A 14,544-nucleotide genomic window follows, 5' to 3' on the forward strand; every position below is an offset into this window, starting at 1 on the left:
TGGTTACGGGGAGACTGAGATACTTATGCGTGACTTGATGGTATGGTGATACAAAAATTGTTAATTTTGAACTACCTGCATATATTTCTCGGTAGTTGGTATGTTTACTGTTTTGCTGAATGTTGGCAGTATCTATGGTAGTAGTCAGCCACACTAGAAGAACAGTATGAGCTTATATCTACTGGTAATAAAAAACCTTATGAATATATTATAAAGCGTTTATAATCCTTTAAAAGTCTTTAATTTCTAAAATTGTCCGATAAAAATATTTAAACTAATAAAAATATAAAACGATAAACATTTCTGTTAGTGTTTTTTTAATTTTACTAGAAATGGTGAAATTAATAGTATGACTCATTAGGTATTATCTGAAGTTCTAAAAAGGTTTTATGCATGAGTTAAAAGATATTCGTCGGAGGATAAATCACACGTTTCAAGTTAACATACATTTCATTTGTACATCTGGCGTAAAACAGAAATTCAAGTCTAAAACATACTTAACGTCTAACTGTCTTCACGGAACAAATCCAGTCTATTTTCACTCTGTGTAAATTGAATCAAAAGATTAAACACGAATTCTTTTGCTATAAAATTTTATCTATATTAAATTCAATGAATTTAATCTATAACTCGGAGACGTGGATTAAATATTAAGCCGGTGGTCGATCTTTAATCTATGAAGAAAGCCTGTCAACAGTTACTTGGATGTACCACGATTAATGTTTTGCGGCAACACGACCTCAATGTTTTAATATTCAAGCTGAATTTTATTGTTCTCTGCTGATATCTGGGGTTCTTTTTAATGAAATTCGGGAATACTAGGACACGAAGGCGTATTGTATAGTATATTCAGTGTAAAGCAAATATTATTATTAAATAAAAATAAATAAATAAAATAAATTATGAGACGCGAATTGTCTTCAGGTCTCATTTACTGCTACATGACGAGTGTTATGGAATGACGTGTTAATAAAAACACTCCACTTTACAACAATTAAAGAACCTGAAAAATATTATTTATAAATTGATCTCTTACGAAATTAGGTACAAGTTAAAATCCCTGAACAAATCAAATAATTATTTATATTCATTAAAACAAACTTACGATTTAGTAAATGTACGTCTGATTACTAAGAAGGCTGTATTTTTATTTTATTATTTAGAGCCGTTAGAACCAAGTTGGTCCATAAAAGTTGTTCTTGCGAACGATCATTAATTATAAACATAATTTGTAAATGAAAACAGTTATCTACGATCTGCATTATGGAAGATAAAGAAAAATTGCTCATGAACATTTCGCATTAAAATGTAATTTATTTTGAAATAATGCATAAAAATATCGTGGCACATAGCGATTGTTATGGAACGATCATAATCTTTTATTATTACATTTTCTTAGCAGTTTTGATTTAAAAGGAAAGGGTCTCAAGGGTCATCTTTCTGCAATTCGTTGATGGATAAATGTTATTATAAATGGATGTATGTATGTTAATTATTGCAATAAACGATTCGTTTCGATACAGTATTGAAGAGTATATCAATCTGGTCCCAATAAGTTAATCTATAAGGGTATTTTGGGCATTACAGACTAAATTAATAACAGGGTATATTGGTTTTATTCAATATCTACTGATTTAATATAACAAATCTTCCAAAAGCATCTTATTTAATATCAAACTCCTATAACAAGTAAGTTCTAAGATTTAAGAAAATACTATCGAAATTAATACTATGAGAATAATAAGAAAATGTAAAAATACCACAAAGAAACTTCATTCGTGTCGATCATAATAAAATCCAAAATCCAATCATAATAAAGATACAATACAGCGATTAGAAATACAATGTAGCTCAAAGCATTATATTGTGAGATTTTTATTGTGCTATTTCATTCTGGTTTATGCAAATATTAGTATCTATCGGGTTTGGCGGGAACAGAATCATTTTGATAAAACGTTGCACAATTTCCGGCCGTGGTCACGCCGAGAAGCGTTGATTACAATGATAAAGTGCCTACCATTCAATATAGATTTTACGTCCTTTGTCAAGCTTTTCGTGATTTTGATAGTCACACTGTTTTACTTCAATTAGGATAATACCCGATTGGGGGCGAAATTTGCATGTCATGTTTGTTTCGCGGTTTGTTCTTGAAATTGTATAGAAGTATGAGGCACAATATTTTATATTCGGTGTAGATTGAGTCATGTATTTTTAGGGAGATGTTTGTTTATAAGACATTATTTTTATATTATAATACCAATCTTTATATTAAATAACTTTAAAGCAGCCGAAACAAAATCTTTATGAACAACATTCCTTTGAAGCCTACACATATAATATTTATCCATAAAATAAAGCTGTTGTTGTAGACGCGTTCCGTAATGTGTAATCTGAACGTTCAAAGATGTTTTGTTTAAGACTTTACGAGCGAGTATAGAATATTATAAACGCGGAATAATAAATTATCGCCTCGAAACGATTTTCACGTAAGGCAATTGAGGTCTAACATAATGATACATACGAATTACAACGCGATAGGCATTAACGTGAATTTCCGTCGCGTAAATAATAACATAAAGATTTTCCAATACATGTACCAAATAACAGACCCTCGGGCGTGCGCCCGACACCGGGTAATTCCACCAAATACGACCTCCGTTTCTCCCAGTTCACTGGAAAAATATGATGCACACACATTATTACATTTTGTACGTTCAATAGGCTCGTTATTATGTGATAGCAAAACGTGGCTTCTTTCTCTTTTGCCGTTTATATTTGAGCACCCTCGTAGTAAATAGAAATAAGAAATTTATATTGTAACGCTATTATTAGCGCAGACAAAGATTGACTAATTACGTATTAAAACAAAGAACTTATCAATTTTCGGTAAAGCGCGCCGTAGGCTTTGAAAATATTATTTATTATTATTTTAATAGATTTTCATTATTAGCTATACTAATAATGAAAACTAAGAATACGCTATACTTAATGAAGATTGGTAATTATTATTTTTTTATATATATTATTTGGTATGATGTATAGAATTATATGTGGGATCTGGAAATGGTATTCATAAAATGTAATATACTCGCCTCCCATAATATGATAACTTTTCTTCATATTCGTCGATGTCCGTAATTGAGGAATGCTCGAAGGGAAGCGATTAGATTATTATGATTTTAGGAAAGCGCCGATGGCGAAACTGGAAAAAACATCATTGCTCCCGCTGCAGGCAATAAATTTTTCCCATGTCGAAGCTCATAATGGAAAACAGAGTCTATTAATGAATGCCAATGGAATTCCATTTTGAGAAATGATTTATTGCGTGCTCTATTAATTGGATTAGATTAATTAGGTGTTTATTATTTTTGGTTTAAGCAAATACCTATATATAGTACCTAATAATACATAGGTATTAGGTACTTGTTTAAGGTAACATAAGAATGTTTACAAAATAATATTTTTATCTAGTGGGTTACGTACCTATAAATCATTTCCAAGTATATCTAATTCAAAAGATGAAATGTTAATTAAAACGAAACATGATAAGTTATATTGTTTGTCGTGTGTTGTGTCTTTACAAAAGGTAATTAATAAATAATTGGTTCACGAAGGTTGTTATACTGTAAATATAGAATACGCTGGGTTTATATTATGTTACGATTCTTGGAAATATTTACCTTAACATTGCATTTATTTTAGAAATATGTACTTGTAAACTCTCAAAAGGTATCTCTATATCAGATTAAATATCGGATTAATATTTTTCTTAATACCTGAACTGAATCTGTTGGTATCAGATGTTATATATTACACACATACATACAGCTTCAATCTAATACGATCTTCTTGAATAATAAATCAATAGGTAATAATTCAAGATAATAATTCAGGGTGGATAATAATTAACTAGATTACTGCAATAGTCCGTCGTTATAATTCTCTCACCTGCGTTTCAATGCATGTTTCGCAAGTAAACAAACATCGGCAAATTTTCATTATATCGAATGTAATATGTTGTATGTACATCACTACATAGTATAAAACAAAGTCGCTTTCTCTGTCCCTATGTCCCTTTCAACGGATTTTGATGCGGTTTTTTTTAATAGATAGAGTGATTCAAGAGGAAGGTTTATATGTATAATAACATCCATTAAATAGTGGAGAAGTACTGTTATTTTTGAGGTTTCTAATGTGATGACGTAAAAAATTACATTTTTCCGCTTACATTGCAAAGGCAGGCTGAACCTTACGAGTTTTATCAAAATAATGTACTAATTATTGTACACATTGAAAAGGTCTACAGAAAAGTCCGTGATGGTATATGTCTTTCTCTTATGGATAACCCACAATAACTTTTTTTTTGTCATTTACTTTTTACGACAAATAATGGCTAATTTTCGAAGCGATTTTAACCAATACATCATTAATCCTTAACCAATTAAATACCTTGAATACATTGTTCATTTAATATAGATCTATATGGCCCTTTACACCTTATGATTTAAGTGAATATTTTCGAAGATATTACAGATTTAAAAATTGCAGGACGTAGCGTTTGCGGCAGTACCGGCCAGCCGCCATTGCACCCGTGCGAAGCCGGGGCGGGTCGCTAGTAAGCTATAAGTAAGACTCTGGAATATGTTAGTATCAGTACTAACATATTCAAGAGTGTTAAATCATTATTATTATGTATACGGTATTGATTCATAAATACGAAGAGTAAGAATACAATTCATTCAGCGTTGAATCCACGCTCACGCTCAAGTGCAAGTTTTTGCAATAAAATTCAATTGGTACATACATTTGTGACATTGTGCAGTAAAACGATGATTGTTTTATTATACATATGGATCACCCCGGATCAAGTGGCGGTCCAATATTTGGGCAGCACTTGGCCACCAGTGAGTGATGACCGAGACTTTCCGATAAATGAAATTTCGCTTCATCCATTTTGATATATCCACGACCTTCATAAATGTAAGCGTGTTTTATGAATAGACGTTTGTGGTAAGAGTTTTTATAGAGACTCAGTAAAGAGAAGTGCATACATAGACCGATTCACTCGCAAAACAACATACACCATTCTCCTATATTTGTGTATTTGAGACAAGACCATCTTATGATAGAGTCTAGCAGACGATATTCTTAAAATTAACTGCCTTGAGCTCATTGTATTTGAGATTATGATAGGGATAGGTAATTATTTGTCCATTTGCTTTTCGGACTTAAATGTTAATTTAGTGTAGACTATAATATATAAGTTTTTTTTTATTCATACTGCATTCGCATTCCAAGAATTTGATTTAAAATATGCTTCGCTTTACGCAATAGTGAGTCCAACACTGATCAACGTATGGTCGAAATTATCTGACCAAATGTGAAATAATAAATTGTATCCATTTAGTCCCTTTCGTATGCGGATGACAGATCGCTAGTTCTTTTTCAAAACTTTTGTAAAGGGATTCACTTAATTGAATGAGAATTTAAGGGAATTGTCGGTTAACGAGCGAAGTTCTCACCGCAATGGATGTAATTAATTGAGAACTTTTTTAACTTTGTCACAGTTTGCGACTTAGTTGAATTCCAAATACCTTTTTCTTTTCCCCTAATACCTACCTGCGTCGTGAATGCTTAATCAAAATGATTTTTTTTTAAATATATTTTTTTTTATTATATTTCCATTCGTTGAATATTATCATGAAACAATAAATAGATTCAGAAATAATAAAAGTTCTTAAAAATGTTCAAAGTTATTAAGTTTAAAATTATTTCAGTAAATTTTCGCTTGGCTGGTGAAACTATTATCTTTGTAATTTTTAAAATGAAAAAAGTTAAATATAGGATTTGAATAAAAATCCATACGCGATTATCCTTCATCTGCCCTTCAGACGCACAAAGACAGACAGATAAGTTAATTACTTATTACGATTAAGCGGTAGGTACTTGCGTAGAATTTTTACGAAAATGTTCCCAGACTGCCATTCTGAATAATGGGTATACGTCCACCACAATGGCAGTAATTAAACAGACAATTTAACTTTTTAATTGTGAATTAAGAAAGCTCGAGTTCAAAGAACATGCGCTATGCAATTAATTATAAGGAAAGGTTATTGTCCCTATGCTCCCGACTGCAATTCGAATACCTGTGATTTTGTATAGTGATGATTAATTTTATTACATTCCTTTCGTAAAGTGTTTAAATGTTAATGTAAAGAAAATAATCTGTGTTAATAATTCAATTAAGGGCCGATTTTTCAATCCATAGTTAAAACTTATCCGCCAAATAAAGTATTACACGATAATATTAAAATGTCACCCGTAAACTGTCAAAGACGGGCAAAGAATACATTTTTGAAATGGTAGTTTAATACGTTATTCGACGAATAAATCCCATCAAAAACATCCTGTAAAAAACCCAAGTCTCGCAGCTCAGTCTTTCTACCGTCAAAAGTTGTGAGATCCATGTAATACCAAGTCGGTTAATCTATTTAGTGTCTACTTGAAGGACCTTCTGTCTTAAGTTATTACATAAGTTATTATCATGCCAATATTAAAAATATTTAACGTTTTAAACAAATAGATCGACTTGGACATCGCTTGATTTGATTATTAGTATGTATCACACTACACAGCACGACGGGCCAGCGACCAACAGGAACGAGAGTTTCAATCGCGTGAGGCGCGAGAGACTAAAGAATCTAATATAATATTGTAATATTCATTTTGTTTTCATGCGATGTCCAAGTCGATCTATTTGTTTAAAACGTTAAATATTTTTAATATTGGCATGATAATAACTTATGTAATAACTTAAGACAGAAGGTCCTTCAAGTAGACACTAAATAGATTAACCGACTTGGTATTACATGGATCTCACAACTTTTGACGGTAGAAAGACTGAGCTGCGAGACTTGGGTTTTTTACAGGATGTTTTTGATGGGATCTCACTTCTTTTTGTAGAGCCTTTCTTTTTGATACCACCACCAACCACCAACTGCATAAATAACTTTGTAATCCCATATATTTATATGGGATTACAAAGTTATTGATGCAGTTGGTGTATTTGGAAAACTGGACCGAAATTACAAAATATTTAAGTTTTCCCATGATTAAGACACTAAACTCTATATGTATTCCAAATATGAAGCTTCTAAGTCTGCTAGAAGTGCCTTGGACTTTTGATGATCGGTGAGTCAGTGAGTGACAAAATTTAGAAACTTTAACAAGTTGTCATTCTTAAACTACTGGTTCAAATTGACTGAAATTTTAAATATTCCGTGTTTATACAATGCCGGATTAGTTACTGAAGATTCAGGTTTCTTGCTTTATCCACAACCGAATTATAGGGGGTCGAAAAAGGCCCGAATTGCTTCGAGAAAAGGATGGTACGGCCGTGCCGCTTTTTTTTGCTCGACTTGGCGGGGGCACTGCCGTGCCCCCAGATATTAACCAAGGATTGAAAAATCAGCCCTAACACAAACAAATTATTTGGACCTAAAAAATTGATTTCTAGATAATAATAAATGTCTATATTTAAAACAAGAGCCCAGAGAGAGTCTTACTTAAGAGACTTAATTACAATAAATTTAATAGAAACAATGTCTGAAAACGAATAAGTATACGTAAGTTTCCTACCTAAAATACCTCCAAAACTCACCATAGCAACAACAATATCAGCAATAACAATAACAGTGCCTATCAATTATTACAAATACTTATAATAATTGTATTAGCTTCTCTTGTGATATACCTACGTCCTATAGATACGCTCTGAAAAGGAAATTGGTAGGAATGTACCTACATATCTTATCAAATTTATACGTGAAAATATTTGAGGAATTTTCGTATCGTATATAAATGATATTTACGACGCCATCGATCCCCTAAACTAGTGAAGGTTTTAAGAGATTTCTAGCTGAAGTGTGTAGTATTAACGTTACCTTGGCGTCTGGCCAGGATAGGCTTTAGGCCCCCTCTAAATTTGAGCCGATATTTAATTTTCGTGAATTGCGATATCGCTGTCATTCTCAGCTTTGCATTTGAACGAATTCGTGCATGAGAATAATAAATAAGGAACTAAAAGTTGTACAAAACTTCCTTGAAAATTTTGAATTAATTTTTAAAGAAAATATTTTTTTCGTACCTACATAAAGATTTTAGTCGGATGAAAATGTATTTTCGTTTAAAAACATGAATCAATTACTTAATAAAAAAAACGGATATAAATGTCTTATTAGAGGTATATCTCTCTCTAGTTATTTATATTAATTACTTCTTGATTGTGTTAGCTCAGTATGTTTTGCAGTATCACGAATAACAATAGTTTCAAATGTATTACTGTTACTTAATATAATCAGAATTCGAGGATGAACATAGACAATGTAAATACGACAATAGGACGCGGAGTGGAGGCTGGTTAGACTCGTATCAGTGGCGTGGCACTCGCGAGATAACCGAACACGCCGTCTTTGTATACAAATGTAAAATTATTAATCTTCTGGATGACTTCCTGCTACACCATCAAACGAGCGCTACAAAAATACATATACCGCATTCCATGTCATCAATTTATATTCATTTTGAACCTCATGTTGTCAATAAATCCTATCCTATTGATTTCAGTCCGTCCACATCGTTTCTTCCTTTCACTCAAAAACATTTATTTTACACTCGTTCATTTTTATTAATGTCTGCGTTAAACGTTCATTCGCCCATTTTTTGCTGGCAAATTTTTCGTGCATATTTCAAGGGGAATTAAATTGTTCGAAACTTTGTTGGACAGTTTGTCGAATGAGAGTAATCGAATGACAGTTCGCGTTAGAGTTTTATAGAAGACACGAAGCAGTGAATGTAAATTGTGTTTTAAAAGCGACAGAATAAAGTTACCGTGTGGTATACGGAGCATTGAATTTTATAGGGAAGAATAGGCGCCCTTCGGAAAGCCCGAAAGGCAATCCCGTAAATCTCTATTTGTCGCAACTAAAACAGGTCACGGTGGAAGGCTATTACGTTCCCTAAATGCTGCCGAACTCCCTGTAGAGCGCTCTAATCCACTCCGAACGGGCTGGTGTCAAACGCAGGGTAGGGTTGTTTATATTGTTTATTGTCGCGACGCCCGTTCCTATGGCAAAGACACTGCCGTCGCATGTTACCAGAGTGAACGCGTTTCAATCGATTGTGCCAAGTGGCATATCCTGTAAACGATCATTCTATGTGAAGTGATTTATTGTGTTATTCGGTCTCCGCAATTCTGCATCCAATATTTTTTATATTTATATGGATGATCTTTGAAATCATGAGATTGATGATTAACTCGTGATTAAATCTTTATAGATAATTTATAATTTTAAACCTTATTTGTAGAAGCTACACTCATAATATATATAAAAATAAGCGATATTAATATGATACAGTAATGTAAGGATTAACGATACAATATCAACTATGCGATTGTTTTAACTGCTGTTTTACTGTATCCTTTTTACAAAGATATGATGAATCAAAGGGAACAAACAAACACTCGAAACAATATAGTAACAGAACGGCAATCATTCGTGTTTTATCTGAGTTTGTTCACGCTACGCGCGGAAACTGCTGTAATAAAAAACTAACTACAGAGCCCATGTAACGTTGTATCCACATCGCATATTATGTACTTGTGAAGCTTGTTGTATTCATTATTCTGTTTAGTATGAATAAATGGTTAGAACTGTTCTTCGGGTGTTTTATTAGCTTTTATGAAAGCTTTTGTGTTTCTGGATTATTATTATTGATGTACCTACCACACAATGTAACAATGATACAATTTGTGTGATTTAGCAGAATTGTCCAGATAAAGGATGTTATTTTTGCATCCGCTGGGACATTCATTTGGATATCCTCTATCAAACCTTAAAACTTTAGAACCAGATTTTCCAATTTAGTAACTATCGGCATTGACTTAATCTTATATGAAAATAAGCTATAATATAAACATGATAGAAACTGGTTACATAATATGCTTAATATATTGTAGATATATTATATAAGCTGAGAGCAATTTAATACAATTTGGTGTACGCGGGAATACAGTAGGGCTTAGTTGAAAAGTAAAAAGAAATACTATTGAAAAGATAAATCAGGTTCATTTTAAACAGCGCTTTTGCTACAAATGTAAGACATATATTAGGATAACTCGCTTTAAGTGAAGGTATAAGCAGACCATCTCCATTTCCGAGTAAAGTAATAGTTTTTTTTAAATAAACTACCTCATAGTCCTTTGAAATATTATGTAAGTGTATAATCAAGTATGAAAAAAATAATAATTTCTAACCGAATGGTAAGAAAAACAGAACAAAAGAACTCGACTCAATTACGACTTATACAATCACGACTGCTACCAATTATCATTTCTTTCTTAATAATACGTATATTATATTTCTAATTGAACATAATTTGTGATATTCTATCTACTAATTGAAGGAAAACGAAAAATCATAAAAAGTTGTCAAATATGAAATATACGAAAGTTACAAGTTAAAAGTTTACTTTAAAAAAACACTGCACGTAGATAGACATCAATTACGACATTTGGGTTGTTTTGTTTTTAAATAATTATTTTCTTTGTTTCAGATGTGACGGAAATAACATACCATTGTAACATGACAATAAGAAACAAAACATAGAATAGACTTATAAAAATATTTGCTATGTACATAAAAGCGAAGACAATAAAATTTTAATTTCCCGAAGAGTATAATGGTATTATAACGGGCGAAATGTGAGATAGAGCCGGTTGGAAATCAAATGTCTGTTGACATTATGGCTGCGGAGGTACCGAGGCGTTCGCGAGCCGTTACCATGGAAACCGGAGGGCTCCCGCTAGTTTCTACATTTGCGCTTCTTACTATTGTGGCTGGTAAGTTTTAAAGTTATTTCTTTATAACTAATTTTCTGCCTTTCTTGGTCAACATTTTGCTTTAATTTTTTACTTTTAGTTAATTTCAATCCTGTATACAATTTACCAGTATCGACGACGACTACGAAGGACGATTAAACGTTGCTGGTAAGCCACATGGCAACTAGTAAATATAACTTTTTATGAATACTTTTACACAATATAAAATATAACGTGTTTATTTATATTTAATTAAAAGGCTTTTTATTAGCCTGTTAAAATATTTTTAATCAATGAAGATAGCTAATAAATACTGCAGATATTCCGAAGGCCCGTTTGATTTGGCGCAGTTAGTAACTTTGGTCTAAACGAACCGTAAAAGCAAGCCTGATGAAAGGCTTAATATCCTGTCCGGTACCTCCTTACGCCTCTTTGAAAACATTAATTTTCTCTTCCTGCCACCGAATAAATTAATGTGAGTGCCACTAAATCTTCCCTCGAAAGTCACCGGCCAATGTTCATTTTCATCGTTCGCAGCATCTTTTAAAACTGCGCTTTAATTTAAAAATGACTGTAGCAATTTAATTTTCTGTCTTTAAAGCGAAACTTTTTATTACTTTTGCTTAATTACGTGATGGATTAGACATGATATTAATGTGATATTAATGTCTTATAGAAATCTGTGCAAATAAATATGCTGCATACGTCTAGACATTGTAAGCGATGCTGTGGAACCGTAAAACTAACCCCTACATACATGATCGAACAAATTGTTGCGCTTTAATGACTGTCTACGCTAGCTGCAGTTTAGAAGCAATGCCGACCCAGATTCTCTCACGTTGTCGGCACGCTTACGCTGACGTTAGAACGTTGCCTTAACAGATTCCAAGTTTAATTGAAAACACTCTAAACAACCTTTCTTTTAATTGCTTTACGCTTTTAACTCATCTCTGCAGTGGCCATGGTGGATTCCTTCATGTAAATTTCTGTAATGAATTCCATCAGCGGTCAGAATAACGAAGGACGGAGCGGTTTTCGAAACAATAAAATTAACACTTGATAAGAGCTAATCATTGCATTATCCGTATGGAAATTACGGGCGCGTGGTGAATTTAATGCAATTCTATCAGAATGTAATTATAGACGTCGATGGGCGCAAAATACTGAATAATTGGAATACGTAATCGGATGGAGCTGCTGCGAAATTCGAAATGCGTACAAATATGATTTATATTTTGTTCAAAGTTTTGATTAGGTGTAAATCAAGATTAATGGAACGAATCTGTTGATTTATAAATAGTAGAAGGATCACTAGTAGATATCAATTAATGAACAGTACCTACCACCATTCTTTATACTTTTGAAAGCGTTCTTCTATGCGTGAATAAATTACATGACTAAAAATTGGCAGCCATTTCTTTAATTTATTTATTATTTCTACTAAATAACCACAGAATGTTTCGCAAATATTATCAAATTATATATTTCAAGTCGTAAAGTGATATCAAGATAAACGGCATCGTCGTTAAAGTTAGTGGCCGATGGGCGATGCTACAGTTATTAATTTTCATTCGGTGTAAAACTCGTTTATATGAAAAAACTTTGATGCGACATTTTTGACACGGGCCAGATTAACTGCCGCTATCGTTTAACTACGAATGAAATAAAATACAACTAGCTTTTATTTTATAAATTTATAAGAAATATAAAAAAAAATATTTTAAATATTATCTAGTGTATTCGATATGCTTAATTGGTCATAAGTCTCAATAAATTTGCAGCATTACATGCAAAAATGTAGTAAAAGGGGAGATCGGAATGCTGTAAAAAAAACCAGTTAATTATGAATATTAATCATAAGCCTACCGACATAACGTCTTATTCAATTATTTTAAATTAAGTCAAATATTGTAGTGTAGCTTTATTTCGTTTGTTTCCATATTATCCTAACTTTTGCACTTAAAATAATATAAAATATATTTTTATCTGCTATCATTATAGCACAACATGACTAAGGCTTATCGTTCATATCTACCTTTATTTTTTTATCTTACATCTTAATCTTAATACTATTATAAAGGCGAAAGTTTGTAAGGATGTATGGATGTATGGATGTATGGATGTTTGTTACTCTTTCACGTAAAAACTACTGAACCGATTACAATGAAATTTAGCACACATGTAGAGGGTAACTTGGATTAACACATAGGATAGGTTTTATCCCGGAAATCCCACGGGAACGGGAACTATGCGGGTTTTCCTTTGAAAACGCGGGCGAAGCCGCGGGCGGAAATCTAGTACTATTATAAAGGCGATAGTTTGTAAGTATGGATGTATGGATGTTTGTTACTCTTTCACGTTAAAACTACTGAACCGATTACAATGAAATTTAGCACACATATAGAGGGTAACTTGGATTAACACATAGGATAGGTTTTATCCCGGAAATCCCACGGGAACGGGAACTATGCGGGTTTTCCTTTGCAAACGCGGGCGAAGCCGCGGGCGGAAATCTAGTCTTTAAATAAATCAATTTTACGTAGATTTAATTTAAGCTCATACCAACCAGCAGTCCGGAAACTCATTAACTGGCAGTGAGTTGACACAATTTTTATTTTATATTCATTTTACGATTCACTACTTCATTGAAATTATAATAATAAATTACTGTATCATTGGACAGTGATATTTACGTTGTTATCCATTCTATGTAACTTTTGAACCGATCTAGATATAATTTTTGTTTCATGTTAACATAAATTCAATGTTTTTGAACCGTGTATGAAATATAGGTTTGTAGTTTGCTCATGTTTGTGAATCTATTTTTGATTCACGAGCTATGAGATTCGTTATTTATATCTATAACGTAAGCATATTTTAAAGGTTAAACATGTTCTTCAATACCACTCTCTTAAAAATAAATATATAAACAGCACTGAAAAATATTATTTATCCAAATTAAAAAGACAACAAATATGATATAGCAACTGGCTTGTTAAATAGTTTATCATAACGTATCATAACATCTACTGAGTAAATCTTAGTTCAGACAATCGGAAAGGGGACAGCTTGTCCAAGTGGAATTTGTGTCAGAGTAGCACATTGTAGGAATAACTGGCAGATAGTATATTAGCTCGGATCTAAAGTTCTATAACTCGCAAACGAGATTGTTATACAGAACACTTTTAATAGTTTGAATAAGGAGCTTGGATGGGCTTTGCTCAAGCTATTATGAAGATTGCTATAGTAGTTGTTTATATTATAAGGTATTGTTTTATTTTTTTTTTGGAAAATAGATGGAGTTGTAATTACCCCCACTGTGTTTTTTCGTTTGTTACTTTTAATAATCACGTGATAATTCACTGATGTTAAAATCTTCAGTCAATTTTTCCAAACATCTTATACATGTGTCATAAAAGCAATATGCGCATTGAAAACAATATCACATCGATTCCATTGAAATCATTTAACTCAATTTCACATGATTTAACGTGGTAAATGATACATAGAAAGGCGGAAACCAACGCATAGTTGCATAGGGATTAATTGATGCGGGCTCAATAATGATGCCGTGATCACTACTCTGCTCGTATCCTGGTAATTTGACGGTCCCGATAAAGCGTTATTTAATCGACGTCATTTTACAACGGATCCTATTGTACACG

At 32.4% G+C, this 14,544-nt stretch overlaps 1 protein-coding gene across 1 annotated transcript in view; it reads left to right on the forward strand.

The window, feature by feature from the left end:
* LOC149488493 (lachesin-like) overlaps positions 1-14,544 on the forward strand; it is a 44,389-nt gene that overhangs the window by 4,618 nt on the left and 25,227 nt on the right. Inside the window, exon 2 of the mRNA XM_089695615.1 lies at positions 10,615-10,900. Within this exon, the coding sequence (XP_089551741.1) occupies positions 10,789-10,900 (112 nt within the window). The 5' untranslated portion in view covers positions 10,615-10,788. The remainder of the gene's footprint in view (positions 1-10,614; positions 10,901-14,544) is intronic.

Source organism: Colias philodice, chromosome 5 (genome assembly GCF_061535455.1).
Source record: "Colias philodice isolate Cphi_HAF_F1 chromosome 5, ilColPhil1 Martin Lab GWU primary, whole genome shotgun sequence".
Taxonomy (NCBI): domain Eukaryota; kingdom Metazoa; phylum Arthropoda; class Insecta; order Lepidoptera; family Pieridae; genus Colias; species Colias philodice.